The sequence below is a fragment of the Melozone crissalis genome, unplaced genomic scaffold, assembly GCF_028551555.1.
Source record: "Melozone crissalis strain CALT ecotype California unplaced genomic scaffold, PUWL_Pcris_2 ptg000016l_1, whole genome shotgun sequence".
Classification (NCBI taxonomy): domain Eukaryota; kingdom Metazoa; phylum Chordata; class Aves; order Passeriformes; family Passerellidae; genus Melozone; species Melozone crissalis.
Genome location: NW_026535794.1, coordinates 18,194,146 through 18,215,204, shown reverse-complemented (window position 1 = coordinate 18,215,204; position 21,059 = coordinate 18,194,146). Strand labels below are relative to the sequence as shown.

Here is a 21,059-nt window from a genome sequence, read left to right as displayed (position 1 = left end):
GTTTTGAAAGAGCTCTGTATGTAGGGAAGGAAAGGGCAGTCATGTGGTGTGTTCACAGGATCATCATCAGATCTGGGTTTGGTGCTTGTAAGCCTTTCTTTGAACATGTTCTTTTGCCTCTTGGGTGTTTAATTTCCCCTCTCTAAAGCATACCTCTTTGTTGACAGGAATGTGAGAAGCAATTTGTTACAAGGCTGATATTACTGAGGCCTACATGTAAATGTTTTCTGCTGTGGCCTGTGTTTAAGTTTGTGGTCTGTTGCTTGTAGGGCAAAGAACGATCAAAAATTCCAGAAGTTCTTCTGCAGCTAAGTTATACTACGTGACAGAGGGGATGGCTGAACATTCTAGTTTGTGTTGTAGCTGTAGGACAATGCAGGGCTGGCAGTACCTCAGAGTTCTTGGAAGTGGGAGCCACAGCATTGTCTGACCTGCACTTTCTAAACTGTTGCGTGGTGTTGTTACCTTGTTCACAGCCATCTTCATACATGTTGTCCTGGAGCAGCAGGGAATTTCATAGTCCTCTTTGATTTGTGATGTATAAAAATGGGCACAATCTTCGTGTTTCAGGTAAATCCATTGTAACAGAAGCATAAGTAAGTGCAAGAGGGACTTGAGGGAACATGGAGACAGGAACATCCCTTGTGTTTAATTATCTTTCCAGCAGCTTTGCTGATGTATGTTCTGTGCCCTAACAAAACCCATGTCTAAGTTATATTCTATTTCTTCTTGCTTTAATCTCCATGGGAGTAATTTTTTAGCTGAAGGTAAAACACACCTCAGAGCTCCAGCAGCTTACATGAAGTGGAACCTGTGGGTATTGTTGGTGTTCAGAATTTCACCTGGGCAATGTGTGGAAGAAAAATATTGTGAATGATTTTAACTAATGGATTTTGAGTCTCTTTATTTTGTCATGCTCAAAAAGGATTTTTAGAAGTGAGCAGTTAGTTCTGTCAAATAGGAAATGCCCTAAAGCATTGCTGTATCATGATGTGGATCAGACAACTCAAGAGGAAAGGCAGTAGGGTTTTTTAAGGGCATGTGATTTAAAGGAGGATAAAGAAAAAAAGAATTTATTATGCCTTTGAAAACATCTTTTCCTCTTTCAAGTGAGACTGGGGCCAAAACATTTCTCCAAGTTGTATGTTTAAGCTGTCTGTTTTAAGGCATAATATGCATATTTGGTTAGAAAATTCAGGACTCAAGGACAACTGTGATTTTGCTTTGGGTAACTATTTTGTGGGAGCATTGAAGCACAGGCAGAATCAAGACTTGTGTGTAAGGAAGATTTTTCAACTCTGCCACTTACTCTGTGTTAATGGTTTCAGTAGCTCAATATTGAGTGTGGTTTTAACGGTCTGAAATGCAAAGGTAACATTTCTAAATTTTGCACTAACTTTTAAATTGGGCAGAAAAGCGAGTCACATCCAACTGCAAAGCTGGTATGCAAAGCCTGTCTTTTAGCCAAAAAAAGTTGGGTTTTTTTTTGCCACTAAATCAAATAAAATTTAAATGCCAAAACATAGAAGGTTCTTTATGTTCTTCATAAGGAAGAACTTTTTCAGAACTGAAAGCTATCATCAAAAGTAAGTATGTCTTTGCATATCTTGGAAAAGTGAAATAAATGCAATCATTAACTTGTTTAATTTTTTTACAAATGTTGTTTCTGAATCCTAAAGAATGTTTAGCTGCATAGAATATTTGAGCACTAAAAAGACAATTTTACCTAGAAACATAAAGACATAAATGATGAACATAAAGAAGTAAATGATGTCTCCAATTATAATTAAAAAAGAGAAAAATAGGTTTAATAGCTCATTAAATATTGGCATTATAAATAAAAGTCATAGGAAAACTCCTCTCAGTCTTTGAAAGAAAACTAGTTTAATTTCAGTCTGAAAAAGTTTTTCCACACAAAGGAAAATGGAAATTTGTAGTAGGATTTATATGGGGTTTGATTGCAGTCTAATGAAGAAAGAGGTATCAGCTCTTGATAATAATACAAAGATTAGGTTAACAGCTCTATTTTATACAAGTAGCCTAATATTAAATAACAGTTAGGTAATACTTAGTCTGTTTAGTATTCAGGAAAGTTAACATCTTCCTTCCCTAAGTGCAAGCACAATTACCCACTGATTTTAGGAACATCTGATTGTTTCTGCCCTCCTTCAGAGCAATTACAGAAAACAGAGACAAAAATATTAAAGACTAAGGGGAAACAGGGCTCATCTTATCTTGGAAGGCCTTCTTTTCTTTTCATTATTTGCCTTTGTATTCTAGGACATCAGCTTTTCCCAATGCTTTTGCTCAGTGTTTGTACCTCAGCACCATAAAGTGCCCATCCTGTTGCTGACTTTCAAGTGTGACTCATTGACTTGAGTCAAATCTAAATTTTGTGATTTGCTGAGATTTGCTGATGGCTGATGGCAACTGCGCTGAGGGCCTTGTGTCCCCAACCTTCCTGATTATATTGGTCATGGGAGAACAATTTTACAGTGCATCTACACTGCAACTGCTGTAGTGAATTCAGGTTGTATAAAATGCTCTGCCAGGCTTTAGCCCACCTGTGTAAATTATTGTTTGATGTGAAGGCCTGGCAGCACAGAATCCTCCCAAGACTGGACAGAATCCAGGAGAGGGTCACGAGGATTATTAACTTGGTTGGAGCCTCTTTGCTCTGACAGGTTGGGAGAGCTGGGACTGTTTGGCCTGGAGAAGAGAAGGCTCAAGGACAATAATGTCATCAGTGTGCAAAAGAACCTGAAGGGAGGGGCAAAGAAGAGCCAGGCTCTCTTCATTCATGCCCACTGAGAAGGGCAAAGACAATAATCACCAAATGAAACATGAGATTCCCCCTAATGTCAGGAAACCCTTCTTCACTGTGAGATTGACCAAGCACTGACACAAGTTTCCCAGAAAAGCTGCAGAGTCTCTGTCCTAGAAGATACACAAAAACTGTCTGGACATTGTCCTGCACAAGTGGCCAGATCTGTCCCTGTTTGAGTGGGATGGGGGTGGACCAGATGACCTCCAGAGGTTCCTTTCAACCTCAGCCATTCTGTGATTCTGTGATCTCCAATCTTTTTATACCACTGTGGAAGCTATATCTGCTCCATCTCGTACAGACAGCAAGACAGTAAAGGTGTTTCCCCCTGGGACAATGCAGTGTTGTACAGAGACACCTGGGACGGCTCAGAAACAGCACAGTGCACTCAACTGAGTTTACCAGTCCCCATCTCCTTGTATCCAAAGTAGTTCAGCTGAACACTTCTGAATCCAATCCCTAGTGCTGTACATCCCAGGAAATTGCTTAGTTGCAGTGCTGTGGCAGCTTGTTCCTGCTGTGCAGGTCGTAATAAACCTTCCCACGCTGGAGATGCTCATGAGAAGATCTTTTGGTTTTCTTCAGGAGCTAGACCCAGCATGGTTAGAACTCATCAACACCATCAAGTGCAGACTGATTTCTTCTGTTAATTGGGATGGCTCTTTCCGAGTGCTTTAGTTCGTGGAGGGCTTTGGAGGTCATGATGACATTGGACTGGGCTGTAGCAATGCTCACGAGCCACACTCATGCAGTACTGGCCAGTGCTGGTTGCACAGGAGTCAGCATAGGCCTGGCAGGGCCAACAAAGCCATCATGGAAGAGATACTTCATACCCCTTCCCTCAGTCCCCTGGTTTGTATTATTCATGGTTCTTTCCATTATTGAGTGTATCACAGCCTCCCATTCCCTGAAAATAGCTGTATCAGAAGCGTGTTCTGTCTTGAGTGAGTAAGAATGTCCATATTTTGCAATTCTGCATTTGAGATTACTTATGTTTCTCCCTGAGCACTAAGCGTGATTATTAATGGTGCTGTGAAACTGAAAGGTTCCAAAATTGCTCTTGTTTTTTTGTGGGGTACCTCAGTTTTACTCCTGGAAGGAGTTTTCACCTGAGGCTTTATGCTATATAATGCCAGCAAATTGAACTGTGAATATAAAATTCCTTGAGCTAAAATGAAAATTTTGGTTTTATTGGTAAGTGTGAGGTTATGTATAAGGAAAGATGGATGCTATAAAAGGATAAATTTCTTCCTCAGCTAGTTTTTTTAAAAGTACCTTGTGATTTACCAACAACTTCCACTACAGAACCAACTTGGTGTGTTTGAGATTTTCCATTAGGATTTCTGAGGTAAACTTCTGATTTATCAAACTGAAGTAAAATAAGAGGCATCTCAGTACTGGGACTAGCACATTCATCAGGGCCAAACCATATCATTGTTCTGTACTCTATTCCAATAGTCTGTTGAGAAGGAGAATGACAAATGTGCTTTATTTTTTAAAGAGAGTGAGCTGTTTTTTCTCTTTTCATTATGGGCTTGGTCTGTGTTCTACATAGACTTTGAAACCAGATCATTACTGTGCATTTAAGAATATGTAACTTCCTATTGCTTTTGCTTGCAGGTGTATTGTATCTTCAGTATGGAGATGAAACAAAGCAGTTGAGGATGCCAAATGAGATCACAAGCACAGACACAATTCGTGCCCTTTTTGTAAGTGCCTTCCCCCAGCAGCTGACCATGAAAATGCTGGAATCACCCAGTGTTGCCATTTACATCAAGGATGAGAGCAGAAACATATACTATGAATTGTGTGATGTGAGGTAAGACATGACATTATAGCTGCTGGTTTCATGGGGTTGGGGGTTTTTTTGTGTGTTTTTTGTTTTGTTGTGCACTTATAGAATAGAAAGGAATGGGGTTGATAAGTATCTGACAGAGAGTAGCCTGACACATAAAGGCATGTTCAGTGGTATCTGAGTAATCCAGGAGGTCTGGTCTGACAATACCTCTAGCTGTAGGTGCAATATCCATTGCACAAGCCACTGATAAATGGCGTGCCTTGTTGAAATATCTGTATAATATACAAAGGTTCATATATTTAATACGTTTATTGAATTTTACCAGAAACACAATAATTTAAAATACAGAATACAGAATAAACATTTACAGAAAAGCTGGGTTGTTTCTTTACTGGGAGTGCAAAGCCTGATCTCATGAACCTGAAGTTACAAATATGAATGTCACTGATGTCCTCACAATGGTGCCAGTTGGGCTGTCTGACACAGCCAAAGCTCTGTGGCACTGGGGAGCACTGCTGCACCTTCTTCCTGTTATATGTCAGGATGCAGCAACTGATGCAGTCACTTCACTAATTCTGAGCTTGGTTAATAAATGATTCACCTTTCTATCTTTTATTTTGTGGGAGTGCAGCTGCTTAATGAACTCGGTTTCTTCAGCAGAAGTTCCAGGGTCTCAGGGTCCCTAGAAAGTCCCAAATCATGCATAAATAAAGCTCTCAGGTATGCCACAGGCATGCTGCACTTTATAAATAAACTGTGATAAAAATGGATAGAGATTTGTCCATTTTTGCATAAGAAGATGGAGGAGAAAGCAGAAAAGCTGTTTGCTCTCCACTAGTCTGCCACTAATGCAGGAAGATTTTGTGGTGCAAGAGAAGTGTACTGTCCACTGCTGCCTTGTTTCTTCTGGAGATCCTATGGCTAAGGTGTTCCTCTTTATCATGCTGTAGTTAAAAGAGCAAGTTGGAGCTTTTCTAGCTCTTCCCAATCCAGTTTCCCCATTCCTGTTCTTAATCTTTGAAGAGCACCACACTCCATTTTCTCACCTCTGTCTTGCTTTCCTCAGGCTGTCTGTCCAGTGTCATTAGGCAGCCTCTTGGATTTCAGTTTCTTTTAATCTTATTTGCTTTGCAGACTGCCACACCCATGTTTGGCCACTGTAATGCCTATGTGAAGACCCATCTGATTTTTTTCATCAAACATCATCATCTTTCAACATGTACCCAAGTTTCTTATACATCAAACAGTTTATTCACAAGATCAGATCAACTGATTGACTCATGATAGGGGTTACTACATCTCTGTTGTCAAGTGCATTATTGCCAACCATCATCTAGCCCTTCTTTCTCCCTTTATCCCTCCATCTTCCCTTGAGTTTCAGACTAACAGTTTATGACTTCATGCCCCTGAGAATGCAGTTGTTGATTATCCTAATGCCACTCCACCTTTTTTCCCTTGCTCCCATTGCAGGCGTCGCCCTGCCAGCCTCAGGCCTGGCTCAGCCCCAACATCTGCTTCCTCTGTTCCTATGCCTGCATTGTCAGGCATTTCTAGAGGAAATCCCACTGACTTCCTTCATAACAAAATTCCCTCCTTCAGTTCTGCCAGCCTTCTCACTTAGGAAATCTCAGCAATTCCAGGTTAATGGAGTCCATAACATGCATTTTCACCACCTTTAAATAATTTCCACAACCATTTCTCCATTTCTGTTCCTTACTCTTCAAAACATCTTGTCAGCGTCTCCCCTCAGAGAACAGATGAAATAAAGCATCCTTTTTCTCTCCTTTTTTTGCCATGTCTTCCTTCAATCCTCTGCTTTCTTTCCTTTAAACAAAGGGATTTCAGTCAGGTCTTTAAGCTCTCCATCTCCCTCAGAGGCTCCTCCGTGTTCTTCTGTGCCTTGCATTAGGCCATCAAACTCCTTCCCCTTTTTCTTCTTCCTTTTTTCTTCTTCCTTTTTTCTTCTTCCTTTTCTTCTTCCTTTTCTTCTTCCTTTTCTTCTTCCTTTTCTTCTTCCTTTTCTTCTTCCTTTTCTTCTTTTTTTCTTCTTCCTTTTCTTCTTCCTTTTCTTCTTTTTTTCTTCTTCTTTTTTTTCTTCTTCTTTTTCTTTTTTTCTTCTCCTGCTTTCTCCTGCTTTCTCCTGCTTTCTCCTTCTTCACCTTCTTCTCCTGCTTCTTCCTTTTCTTCTTCCTTTTATCTTTTTCCTTCTCTCTTCCTTTTATTTTTTTTTTTTTTTGTCACTGGGGACAAAGCTCTGTCTTTCTGCTTTAGTCCAGTCTTTTTCTTAAAGTGGTTCAGGGCTCTGCATCTAGTGTGGACTTCAGATTTGTGCTCCAAATCATCCCTATTTTACAGCCTTCATTTCCTATCACACAGAGAAAAAACACTCATGTAATTCTTTAACTTTTTAATAGCAACTGCTGTAATTGACTTTTCTTGGCAGTTGGCACAGGTAATAGGTAATCTTGCTGTAATCTTGCTTGCTCTTACCCATTCAAATGAAGCAACAAAGATGATTCTCCTTGTTTGACAAGCAGACTGTTCTGCATGCATTCATTTTTCACTTGTCCTCTGACTGTATCTTCTCCATCTCATTAAACCACTTGTCCTCATTATGAAGACTCCTCCAAGCCCACTTCAATGCTACTTTTCATTTCTTGTTGAGTACCAAGTGCCATCTGCTTCCACTTGGTGAATAATGCCAGTTTGAATTTTATATCTTTAATTTTCAAGCAAGTGCCTTCCCTCTCTCTCAGGCAGCCCTCTAACGTGCTTGGAAGGTGTTGTCCACAGACAAACCATCTGCAAAACCACTGCATTGGTCTCCTTCCCACTCTCTCTGTTGCACTGCCTACTCAGAGCATGCCCGTGGTTCCAGCATTTGTTTGTTGCTCCTTTGGCTGGAGAGCCTATGATCTTCTGTATTCTTTTTGTTCCCTTATCTTCCTGCAACTATTCCATTGTCTTTTGTGACTCCTATTCACCTTGTAAGTTGGTGAAAAGTTGTCTTCCTGGTGTGTTTACACAGCACACACAGATCAGTGAGGTCCTTGAACATGCCAAGGGCATCTGGGAGCTGCAGTAATGCAAATTATAGTAATAATAAATGTGCAGTAATACATACCTGTTATCAGTAATGTTTATCTTAGAATAGCAACATGAGGTGAAATGCATTCATATCAGAGATCAAATGCCTAGTATTTTGGTGCTTTGCCTTGCAGCAATGTTTTACTTTAAAGTGTCATGTTTCTACAAGAACTATTTATGGAAAATGCCTTTTAAAAAACTCCAGTTGTTTGAGGTACCATCTCATAGCCATCAGACAGAAAAGACAGCAGATAAAATGTATTTAAATGAATAATATACCATTTCTTGAATGGAAGGTGAGAGAGCTTGCTTTGTATCGAGAAGAACACAGTCCCAAGTCCGAGGCAGGCAATGGTAACGGAGCCTCCCAGTGCAGGTCTCAGAGCCAAAGGGTCACATTTGCAAGATGGAAAACAGTTTATGTTACCGTAAATAATTGAAGAACTTGAACTTCCCGCAAGGTAGCTATTTTCCTATGCAGTCTACAAGTAAACACTCATAAATACTAAACTTTTCATCAGCCCTCAAGTTCTTAAACACAAGACACTGATCTGTCTCTCAAGCTGCGGGGCTTCTTTAATAACTACTTGACATCTACAGCAGCAGCAACACAAGTTCTGACTAGCTACCCATTCAAAGCAATCACTGATTGTAATATGACATTGTAAGAAAGAAATTAGACCTGCCCAACAATCCTTGCCTTCATTTTTAAATTATAATCCAAGTGATTAAGATCAGTTCACTAGACTTGTAGCTGCACCTGGAGGAAAGGAATTCAGTCACATGTGTAAGTAAATTCTCTAGAGATCACTACAGGGAAATGAAAGGAATCGCAGCTTTGCAAGGATGTAAGTGAGCGTAGATTGGAGGCTTTACTACTGATTAAATGTGAACCAGAAATCAGCAGAGCTCAGGGCAAGTGTCAAAGCCATAAAATTATTGGAAGGTAGGTCTTGAAACAAAATGAAACACTGTCATCTCTTTCCTAAATGAAGTAGTTAAAAAATTAATTAATCAAAGACAAAGTGTAGAGACCAAATAAAACAAAAGTATTCTTGTAGGGCTTTTCATCGAAATTATTTCTGTGTAAGCTTTCATCAGTTTTTTTGCTAATTTGTTTCTGCATTACTTTTTCCCTTTAAAAACTTTCTTTATTATAGATAAAGTTTAGAGGAAGAATTTATCTACAACTGAATTTTCAGCTTTTGTGGATTTTTTTAGCTTTGTGAACAAGCTGAAAATTAAAATTTCCTCATTACAGTTAGAAAGACTGCTTTTCTTTTGATATTCTTGCTTCTTAGAATAGCAAAAATTTATGTGGGCTGAGTGCACAATAAGACATGTAAATATTAACTAAATCCTTTTTGAGTGCTGTGTAAATGTTGAAGTTCTATTGTCTTCAAAGTGTTTTCACTCTATGGCAGGATCTTGAAAGAAACTTAACACTATCTAATTTTTATGGGTGTGGAGTTCTAGTGAAAGAGTGATACTTCCCATGGGAAAGAGAATCAAAGCAGGCTTTTGTTTGTTTGTGTGTGTCTTAGTTATGGCATTTACACTTTTCTTATAGATCGACTGCAGACCTACTATGTTTGTCTGTTACCTGAAACTTTCAGGCAACAAAGTAAATAAAATTGCTTTCATCTGTTGTCATTGCTGATTCTTTAATTCCAGGAATATTCAAGACCGATCTTTCCTTAAAGTTTACAACAAAGACCCTGCACATGCATTTAATCACACTTCCAGAGCTGTAAATGGAGATATAAGGGTAAGTACTAATGCTGCATTTATACTCTTTTTTCCTCCAGCTTTTCTGCTAAATGTTTAAACTCTGAAATGTAATATGTACATAGCAATTCAGCAAATCTGGGCTATACGTATGGCACATATACAGAAAAGGGAATAAATAATGCTTCTTGTAATGTGTTTTAACTGCTTTTCTTCTTCCAATTATTTGCCCTGGGCATCAGCTGGTTTTTTGATCTTGTTTAAATGCAGAAAAGTTTGTGAAGCAAAAGATAGCCTTTAATTATGTATTTTGTGACAAAAACAGTACTCAGAGTTTTATAGCTTCCTACTCTGTTTGCAAACCCTTTACAGTGAAGTATGGCATAGTGTTAGTGCACTCCAGCAAAGTTTCAGCAGGGATTGGCTTCCAGTGGCTGAGCAACTACAACTCACTTCAAATCTACTGAAACTCTTTGTAAATTATAGTTTTGGATAGGAAATTCTGATAAATACTCATTGTGGTATAAATAGTTTTGTCTTTTCCGAAATTTTTTACCTGCACTGAAGAATTATGAGTATATTTGTATTTTCTGATGAATGTTTTGTATTAGGAAACTACAGAGAATGCACTTGGAACATTTGATTTCTCTCTCTCTCTCTCTCTGTGTCAGTCTTTTGCTGCACTGTTACCTCTTCCCTTGGTGCCAAGAGGCAGGAGATTCAGCTGTGGGACACCTCTTGCACCGTGTTACCTGCAGCTGCTGTTGCAGTACAGGGGGGTGGTGGTGAGATTACACAACCTCATCTCCTCCCCACCCATCCTAGGTCTGTCCCGGAAACAGTGCAACCAAATTAACTCCATGGGGCCAGAAGACAATGCCAGTAGTGTCCTACCTGCTTTGTGGCTTTTATGTGTGTTCCAAAGCTGATTCAACTATGCAGAAAATTTCCTGTGAAGTGATTTCTGCAACTATGCATTTGCTACTTGGTTTTATTATTAACTCTGAGCATGTCTCCCTGCTTTATTACTAATATTTTGTGTAAGTACTTCTTGTGTTTCAACAGTTTAAGGCCACAATATTTTAGAAAGATTGAAATAATTTATTTACAGGCACTATTCTCAACCACCTCTCACTTATGCACTTCAATTATAAAATGGTCATTTGGATAGGTCAGAAATCTAATTACTTGATTTTTCGCACAGCTGCACACACAACATGAGAAAGGAAATAGATGTTCTTCAAAGGGAAGATGTGATAGTTTTTTGTGTATTCTGTAACATCCTGGAATTCTTTAGTTCTAGTTACATTCCTGTGGCAGTAACTGGATGTATCTGATACATCTCATTCATATTCAAAGGCATGACGTACTGTCACTGTGCATTATGACATTAATGCTTGTAACTGTGGCTTTATAAAGTTATCTTATACTGTTCTTGTTCCAGGTACAGTGGATGCTGAAGGTATATATTGTGGCATTATTTGTGTGTTCTAGGCCTATTTGAAGGTACTACTGTAGTTAACTACATATATTTGAAAGTAAAAATTACTTCTTTGGCCCTCTTCCAGGCATTTGCTGCCTGGCAGAGTTGTTTTGAACACAGGTGCTGCCTCTGTGCAAAAACTGCAATTATTTGAATTGCTTATTTTAAAATCCTATGTCGTACAACAGATATGCACACTCAACATGTCATGATTATATCTGAGTTAGCACCTTTTGGCCATAACTAAAATATAATGGTGACATAGTGACAGCCTTTGCAGAGGTGGTGTTTTCATGGCAGAATATTGTGTTTTACTTTATAGAAATGCAAAGATGCCATTTTGAAATTCTGTGCATCCAGCAAAAGAGCTATTTTCTCATTTGTCTTTTGCTTTGCATTGACAGATTTCTTGTCTTTCTGGTCTGAGAGGTGAAGTCAGAGCCAGGATGTTCATAGGGGCTTTGTGGAGAAACATGCAAAAAGTCTTTCCTTTGATCTGTGTGAACTTCTGCACTTCAAAGTTATGAGCATGGAAACAAGTGATTTCTTGAGCTCAGAAATACTGAAACCTGTTTTTCTAAGGATATGTGTCTTTTGGTTGGGCTCTTCCTTATGCAGCAATACTCAGGTCCTAAACTGAGACTCTTCCCAAAGTAATGACACTCTCCAGTGTTCATCCTCTGGAGTCTGAAAAGCTGGAGCCCACACTGCAACTGTTTCTCTCTTTGGCAGAAGTACAGTGGGATCTTCTGTCAAATCACTAATCTGGCAAAATTTATAGGGGCATAGTAGTCTTTCTACTCATTGGTTAAATCTGGTAGAAATTTGCCTGGGGATTCACATGTTATTAGTTCAGCAGGAAGAAAACACCAATAGCCAGATGGATTATTTATCCCTCCTTCCTTAGCAAACTAGAGTAAAGGAGGGGGAAACGTGAGGGTTCTAAGTGAAAAACATGTACATTTTATGTACTGCTATTGTAGAGTACCCATAAGATTGTAGAAAAACCTTTGCTTCTTATCTCTCCTTTTATGTTTGCATATCTTTGCATTAGGCAAATTAATATTCATCAATTTAATATGATGGATGAGTGTAAATCCACTGCAGTGGGAAGGAGGGAGTGTGTGCTTGGTATCATGTTTAACTGTTTCAAAATACCTACAGAAAAGCAGCTGACTGTCAGACCATTGAAAAACAGTATTTAGAATATAATGCATTAGTCATTGTAAGTATATTTTTCCATGGTGATACTCAGAGTGTGGTTGTCTTCTGTCATCTGTGAGTTAAAGCCTTATTTTCCTGGTGACTGGGAAAGTTTTGCCTGTACAGATTTTTCTACTGTTTTTTTTCTACTGTTTCTTCTTGTCCCTTTGGAATGTTTACCCCTGGGTTTGATGACATTCAGGCTTCTATTCATGTGCTTTATAATAATTTCCATGTAACTGGCCCAAAATAATCTAAGAAAATAGTGTTAGCTGCCAGCTTGAACACCTGTTTTAACTACCAAACAGATGTTAGACCTGTATAAGAATTTGCAGTAACACTTGAAGTATTAAGTATTACCCATATGGACAAGAAGACTTAAAATGTCCAAGGAGAATGTGGGATGTGTAACTTTCAGATCTTCTATTGAGCCATTCAGCTTTCATGTCCATTAATTCTAATTTTCCTGCTCTTTGTTCATGCTTTTTTTTTCTGAGCGAGTTGTGTTTGAGAAAAGGGAATTGGCTGGGGGTCCAAGCAACCTCTAAAAGAGAGTTTTTCTGAAATCCTTCTGAGTGCCTCACTTGCTTACTGGTATTGGCCCTTTCCCTCTCAAAGAGCATGGCCTGTTTGACAGGTCTGCCATGTTGAATGCTGCTTAGCAAGAAGTAGCCACATAGTGCTGTCTCACTGACTATTTGTACTTGTGCTTTTTCTTTTTTATTTTTCCTTTCCCAAAATGTAATCTGTAAATCTGCAACAGCTGGGGTTTTTTTTGAAAAATATATCTTCACATTGCTACCTTTCATTCATTTATTGTTTCACCTGAGCTTGTATAACTTATCAGCACTTTCTAGCTGTCTGTGCAACAGTACTTTCTTCTGACAAAATACTGTCTTATGAACAAATGTTTAGATGGTCTATTTTTCCCCTCTGGCATTGTTCAGAATTCCAGTGTAAATGCCTGTACACAGCCATGCTGCTCTGTGTCCTTGGAATTGCCATTTGTGATTTGTGTGGGGTGGAAGGGAAGGGCCCAGGCTGGCACTCACTCAGCCATGGTGCACAGACTGAATGCCAGGACGTGGATGCCAGGAACTGGCTGTGGGGTGTTATATGGTGCTGAGTGAATGGACATAGCTCCTTCCATGCTGGGCTGTTGAGATGAAGACATTCCCCCACTGAATGTGCATAGCATATTTTCTGTCCTCATTTTCTACACCCTCCTTTTCTGGAGTGGCTAAAGGCTAAAGAAACTTAAGTTACAATCTCCTCTCTGTTACAGAAACTAGTCAGTGTTTCTGGTGGCACAGCTGGATTCTAATAATGTTGGCTTATGCAGTGGTTGGTTTTGGGCTTCACCTACCAGCCAATTTTGAGAACTGGGAGGGAGTTTTTACTTCATAAAAACTTGTGGCTATTTTGCTTGGCAGTTTTCTTCTTCCCATCCACCTGCCCTAAAGTCTGTGAGGTGCACTTCATTTTGAAGTGTCCTAGACCTACCATGGTTTTACTTAATTGTCTGACTTGCAGAAGATCTCTGCTGGGTGAGGTCAGAATATCTAAAGAATGCTTGTTGTGGTTGTTGTTGTCTTGAGGTATGCTTTGAGGTGTTTTGGAATTTATTTTTTTTGAGACTTTTTCTCCAAGAAAGAACAATTAGTGCAAGTTGAGTCAGAGCTGAGCTGGGGCAGTGCAGAGAACCTGGAAATTCCACATTTTGTGGGAGTTAGAGTGGCAAAATGTTAATAATGTTCCTGACAGCAATGGGGGTTTTTGCTGCCAGGGGGAGAGGAGAGGAGTTAAAATGAGTTGTATAGGAAAACAAGACAGACATTTGTTAAGTTTCTGTAAACTTGTGCTAAGTAGCTTTTATTATTGAAATTGCACACCTCCAACTTTTCATTTTTCCTCTTGAAAGTGACTGGTTAGCAGGCTGCCAACATCTTAACTCTCTAGAGCTAGATGCAATGTGTGAACTTAAAATTACCCAATAAGTACTAGAAACCCTTAAACAACTGTCCAAAAATGTGAGGCTTCCAAGGAGGCTAAAATTCAGTGCTGCTTTGCAGAAAAGATAGCGAAATAATAAAAGCAGAATAATCCTTCTGTGTTCTTAAGGTACCTGTAAACATACATCCAGCATCTTTAAGTTCTTTTCATTGGGTAGCTTATGACCTTAACATCAATAAACATAAAAGATGCAAACACTGCCACCGTTATGTCTTTACATTGCATACTACACCTAAAAAAAATAAGAGCTCTTTGCATTATATAGAAGTATTTAGAACAAAAGTATTTATTGGAAAATAATTCAAACAATAAATTGAGTGACTGTATTTTAGTGCTAAGATGCCTATAGGACAGCATTTATATAAGTTGCCTTGTTTTTACCTTTCTGATCCTATTACTTTAAAACTTTGTTTCCTTTTGGGAAAAAAGAAAAAAAAAAACAAAATGAAAAGGCAATTGCTAATACCTCTATTATCTGATAGAGACCTTCCAAATGATACAAATCTCATCTCTCCTGCTGTTTTGCTGTCTGCTTTTTCTAGTGCTCTTTTTGTCACTGAGAGGTTATGACAACATAAGCCATATTGTATTTATAAACATCACGTGTTTCCTCGATATGACTCGCTGTGTCTGCCAAACAGAACACATGGAAGAAACATTTCTCATTAGCTCAGCATTGGTTTTGGTTATGCTGATTTCCGGGACAGGAAAAATGCCTTCCTTACTCAGATTTAACTTTCATACAGTGGAAAGAAAGCCTCTGAGTGTCCATGAAATCTCTTGAGCAGAGACGCTGCAGCTCTTTCAGGCCACATACTTGGTCTGACGAAAAGAGAAAAAGCAGTTTATTTTAAAGAGCAGATGTAATGGCATGTATTGCTGAAACTAATTCTGAATTAAAATACCTGCCAAAGCCATCTAGAAACAGAACTCACCAAGACATGTAAGGTAAGATGATGCTTATAAATAATGAAGGATATATAATTCCTTTTTTCTTGTTTTTAGTTTTCTTTTTATTTTCCAAACTAAAACATATATTCAGATTAACTGGGAATTTCAGTCAGAACAATGAAAATTGTTTGTTCGTCCTTCAGCTGTGTGAGAAAATAAATATTTAATTGCTCTTTAAACCATCAACCTCTACTCTTAGATTTTATGTCTGTTTTCAAACTTACATAGACATGAACAGTTATTTTCCTACTTACTGTTACAAATCTTGCTGAGATCTGAACAAAATTTATAAAAGAAGTCTCTGATGTTCTGGATTTTCTTTTTACTGATACAGATTTTACTACTTTTGCTTTGAGTGGGCTTTCAGTAGTTACCAATTATTTATGCAACTACAGACCTGCAGATACCGAGGAGTACCTGCATCAAATCAGTCTGTGATGAAAGACTGTAAATGTACCTGTTCTCTTTCATTCATGTGTCCTTTGATACACAATACCTACTCCTGTGCAATGATTAAATTAGGGAGAAAAAGGATAGAATCATAAGGAAAAAGCTGTTATTTTTATTTTAGCTACACATAAAACAGTATATTAATCTCAAATGTTTTCTAGCCCAAAGCTGTTTTGTTTAAAGATACAGATCCTCTGTAACAGTTGGATGGATACTCCACTGTGGCTTTTTTAATATGATGGCTTTATGCTTTGGTGTATTTTATTTATTTCACAAACATTAGGAATAGTATTATATGTATGTATAGGAATATAAGTATGCAGAAGGAATATAACCTTGTAGATACTATTACTATACCAACATTTTAAACGATACTTTTTTAGAGTTTCTTTGATTTTCAAATAATGAGGATGGATTTTAAGTTTATGTGAAACTGCTGTTGAAAGAAAGTGTCATGTTCTTGATATGAAAGGGCTCAAGGAGCATGAGCTTGCCACTCCCATGCAATAATCTCCCAGTCAGTCTGAGGAGTGTCATGTGGTAGATATCACAAACCAGTTACCTGGAAACTTCCAGAGAGTGGAATTTTTAGGGGGAGGGTTCTTTATTTCCCACTAGCAGGCCTGTATTCAAGCTGGTCTGCCTTTCATGTTGAGGTTTGCTGAGAGCTTACCCTGCAGCTGATATAGTTACCCACAGACAACATATTATCTCTTTTGGGTGAAGGTCTTCCCATCCCTTCATTAAAACTAGAAATTTATCTCTCATACATCTGAGGTACTCAGGCAAAGATTTTGCTGCCTTCAGTGAGAGCTTGCCCTGAATAAAAACATAAGGATTGGATTTGAGTCCATTTTTTATTGTCTACTAGTTTCTGGTTTTATTCTTACTCCACCTCTTTTTACATAATGTTTCCTTGTGCCAATTCTTTAGAAATTTTGTTGGTTTTTTTCCCCCCTGCTTTCCTTGCTTTTAATAGAACAGTTTGCACTAATTTGACTGCTTACTTGAAATTCCTAAATACTTGACAGACTCAGATGTTGCAGGAGCTCCCTGAACACATTGATAGATGATAAAAATGCTTGTGGCTGTGACCTCCCTTCTTTACCTCTTTTGTAAACCAGGTAGCTTATCTGAATTGCAGGAGCCACACAAGTCAAAGTCCAGTCAAGCTTTATAACTTCCAGGTAGGTTTCCAAATGAGCTGTTACTTGACCAGGGGTTAAAAATAACTTCTTGAAGGTGAGCATTTTGCTACCACAATTCCCAGAACCAAGTGAAGTTAGCAAGAATATTTCTTCTTCAAAAAAGCCATTCTTCTTGTCATGCAGAACCTTAGCTTTTCAGTAAGTTTTCCACAAATCCAAAATGTGTTAGCTCATGATCATGCCCCAGATTCTCTGCTTTCCACTAAGTCTTTACATCAGTATATTATTAGTCATTAGCCTTATGAGTACTAAAGAGAATTAATTCTGTCCCTATCTTCCTTTTAACAAAGAGGAGTGAACCATTACCTGGTGTTTAAGAAAACACCGTTATACATCTGAGGATCTTGATTCTTCTCCGTGCTGGATTGTACTTTTTTTCTATTAAGAGCTCTGGAAAACTAATCAGTCTTCTGAAAATATGAGCAGTAAAAATATCTTTCCTTGGATACAGGTTAAGATCTGGGGTTAAAAAAAGCCTCAGCTGGCAAAAGCAAGACAGTTGCAAATATCAGCACGCAATAGGACTCCGTGAGAAATGATGTGATGCTGAAATTATTTTTTGTCTGAATATATGTCTTTCTTACATCATTGCAAATTTGAATTCCATGTGACTAAGTGAGAAGACTGAATGGGTGTGTTGGGTAAAGGTATCACTTAATATTTGCTATAGATAGCTTGACCTTTGGGTAAACTAGATTGTTTACTTCAGCCGTGCTGACCAATTTGGATATTTTTGGGATAGAAGGAAGTAAAAGGAAAAGAAAATGTAGGATTCAAACAGTGTAGGAAGAAGTTTGTGATCTAAGACTCTTAGTTGATGCACTGATAGCACTTCTGTCTTTTCAAAAGACATAAAGCTGCAAATGCTGTTCAACCTTAAGGCTATGAGCTGTGGTGTGGCTTGGACACTTGCATTGCAAAATGCAATTGAATGTCAGATTTTTCATTACCATTTCTCTTGCCAGTAGTGCTGACTCTGAAACTCAGCACAGCAACTTATTTTTTCTGATTTTCCATGTCACTGTATTGGAAGAAACAGGTGTAAACATGCCGCCCATGTCTTTTGACTATCAGTACTGTTTTATAATATTTCTATATTTTTTACATTTTTTTACATTTCATATATCTGTAATAGTAATTCTATTTTGGTTCCGTTGTTTGGTGATGTAAGATGAGACCAAGGGTTACACTTTCTTTAAGTTCATTTAACTATATCAAATTGTTCAGTTTTAGTTGTTTTCAATGCAATGAGAAGAGATACAAATATGGAACAAAAATAAGGCTGAGTTAATACACGGAGTCAGAAAGCCATGCATTTATTTTGATTTATGAGTGCAGCTACTAAAAGTATTTTTCTTTTAAATAGCAGAAATCTGATATACAGCATATTTAAACCAAATAAAAATGCTGATCTGTACCAGAACTGTACATCTTTGAAACTATTCCTTTTTTGGAAAAAAAAGAGATGACCCCATCAGTTCTGTGGTGCCCTAAGGAAATGCTGAAATAGGGATTGGTCTGAAGGGTTTGGCTCCCTTCATTGGTGGTGGTTGTCTATGTTATGTACATGGTGTCCTTCGTCTCTTCAAAGAGAATGGGGAGGGAGGAGGAAATGCTTTCTGCATTTTCATGAATTACATGACTCTGTTTGTTCTCAAAAAATTCTGCCATAAAAAGCATCAGTGGTAAATCAGAAGAAAGGAGCAGTTGGTTTGAAAGAAAAGGCAACAATTGGTTTGAATGCAGCACTAGTTATGAGGGTTGTCATAATGTTAACTTTAGAAAAATAGATCAGTAACAGCTTTTATACATTCAATCCAAACAATCTGAATAGCTTATGGGATGGGTGGGCCATGCTATACTGATGAGATAAATGTGGATATTGGCAAACCAATGATGTAATTATGTAAATCCAACCTTTTTAGGATTGAAATGTGTTATGTTTTAGTGTGTTTATATTTTTGTCATTTGTGATAACACCCTGAAAAATCTTGGCTGAAATGCCAAGAGGTTTCTTAGTGCATTCACCATTCTGTCTGCATAGCACATAAGGAAGCGTAGGAAAATAAAGCATGAGAAATTTATTAACTTCTCTCTGCTTAATTGGATAATCTAAACATTTTTTTTAACTCTCACATTTCATTTGTTCATAGGAAATTAAATACATAAATAGGCAGAAATGAGTGCCTGTTAAGTGATCTGGGTGTTTGTCTTGCCAATCAGCAGTAAAGCAGTGCAGACTGGTAGAAGGGAGATAGCTCAAAAGATGAAATGCTGCTGGGGAAATAAACTTTCACACAGAGGCACTGTGATTTCAGACAGGCCAATGCAAAATGTGCTGCCTCTCATCCATCTTTTTGCTCACTTTGCCTAAAGTGTGGCTAGACTGGAGGCTCTCATGGGATGGCTCTGGGTCAAGCTCCAAGTGGCCTTCTGCTCCATTCTCTTCCAAGCAGATTTCAGCCAGTGTGTTGTCAAGGTTTTCTCATTGACACTTAATCTGTGACAGCAGCTTCAGTACAGGTACAACCAGGCTAGTCCAAAGAGAGCTCAAGGAATGGGCTCTGTATTTAAGATGTGGCATGTTGTAAGCTCACATTTTATGGGAAGAAGAGTGATACTGCTTTCCTCTTATTTTTTTGTTTGTTCTCGTTTTACACCTGAAAAAAAGGTGACCTCAGTTTAGGAATGGGAAGGGCCATTGAACATTAGGATTGCCAAAGAGCTCTTGATGTGCAGGTGTTCTTGAGGTCATAAGTCTGTGTGATCAGGGGATTAATAACACGATGGAATTGATAACACAATGGATTGATAAGGAAAATGTTTTCTGAGAAGTAAGGGCTGCATGCACGTGTGAATGTACACACACATGACATGTCCCATCACTTGTCAGAGCTTGGTGCTGGTTCAGTCAAAGCAGAGCTTCTGTTGTGCCCCACTAACAAGCCGACATGCACAGAGGGCAGCAGCCAGCTCAGCGCTCTCTCTCAGCACGCAGGCCCACTGCTTGGGGCATCTCAGAGCTACTGCATTCAGGCCTCACTTGTAAAGAATTGTTATTTCTTGCACTGTCTGAGGGAGATGAAGCTGTTCGGAGCCTTAACTACATCTTCAGTGGTAATGGCTGAAGCAAATGTTGGGTTTCAAAAGCCATTTATAGCTTTAAAGTGCATCTCAAATATTTTTGTTTTGAATATGAGAGTGAATTGCAAAGGCCAGTGATGGTCTCACCTTCTTTGCCCATGTCCTCAAGCATTAGTGGGTCACTCCAGCTGGCATTTACCTGAAGTGCTCTGCTCACTTCTTTCCTAAAAACCACCCTTATGGTCTGACCCCATCTGCCAAAAAACCCATGAAGCCTCAGAATATAAAACAAAATGAAATAAGTTTATGTTGGATGTTCTTTCTTGTCCCTCTTCTCTCTCCTTTCTTGCTCTTTCCCTCTCCCTGCCATGCCTAGTATGCTAGGCTACAGCATTGTCATAACAAGAACTAATGCAAAATCTTCTAGCATTGAAGAAAATTTGCATTAATTCATGTTTTTCTACTTATTCTGTTTTTCTCTTTCATTTAATTTTTTGTTGACTTTTTCGTCATATGCGAATCTCTTTAACTCCTCTTTTTCTCATCAATTCCTCTCTTCCCATCTTAATTGTCTTTGTTTCCTTTTTTATTTATTATCCCTTTCTTATTTCCCTATTAATTTTTCAGCACTCCATCTCCAATATTACTCTCTTTCATATTTCACAAACTCCTTTTTACTCTTCTTTGCACTGCCTCATTCCCTTTTTGTTTTGTCTTTTTTCCTTTCTTTTGTATTTCTACACTGAGAATTCCCTATTACCTTTCCACATAATACTTCTTTACCTCTCTTCCCTGTTTCAGGGAATCACAGAGGCATTTAGGTTGGAAAAGATCTTTAAAGTCATTAGTCCAAGTCATGAGTTATGTGTTAGTAAAATATCTGCAACATATGACCTGCTTATTTTTATTAGTATTTCTGCATTACCTATGAACTAAGAAGGGAACATTTCATGCCACAGACTCAGTTCTCTGCATTTAAAAAGTTAGAAAGTTTGGGTATAAATAAGTGTACTAATAGTAGGACAGAGGAAGAGGAAAATGAATGTCCTTCCATATTGCTCTGCTGAGAAATAAATAATGTTTATTGCTGGCTTCAGGAGAGAGATGCTTAATTTTTAATTCAATAAAACAGGAACCACAGGTCAAGTTGGATTCTCCAAGGCAGATCACAGCAATGTCCCTTGCATGGACCAGCAAGCAGCAGATGGAATGAAGCCATCAGTGTCCTTG

The 21,059-nt window shown here is 38.4% G+C and overlaps 1 protein-coding gene across 6 annotated transcripts in view; it reads left to right on the top strand.

Moving 5' to 3' along the window:
• The window catches only part of KIAA1217 (KIAA1217 ortholog), a 351,094-nt gene that overhangs the window by 268,501 nt on the left and 61,534 nt on the right, over positions 1 to 21,059 (top strand). For all 6 annotated transcript variants that reach the window (XM_054273557.1, XM_054273555.1, XM_054273556.1 and 3 more), the window contains 2 exons: positions 4,445 to 4,643; positions 9,384 to 9,477. In XM_054273557.1, the coding sequence (XP_054129532.1) occupies positions 4,445 to 4,643; positions 9,384 to 9,477 (293 nt within the window). The remainder of the gene's footprint in view (positions 1 to 4,444; positions 4,644 to 9,383; positions 9,478 to 21,059) is intronic.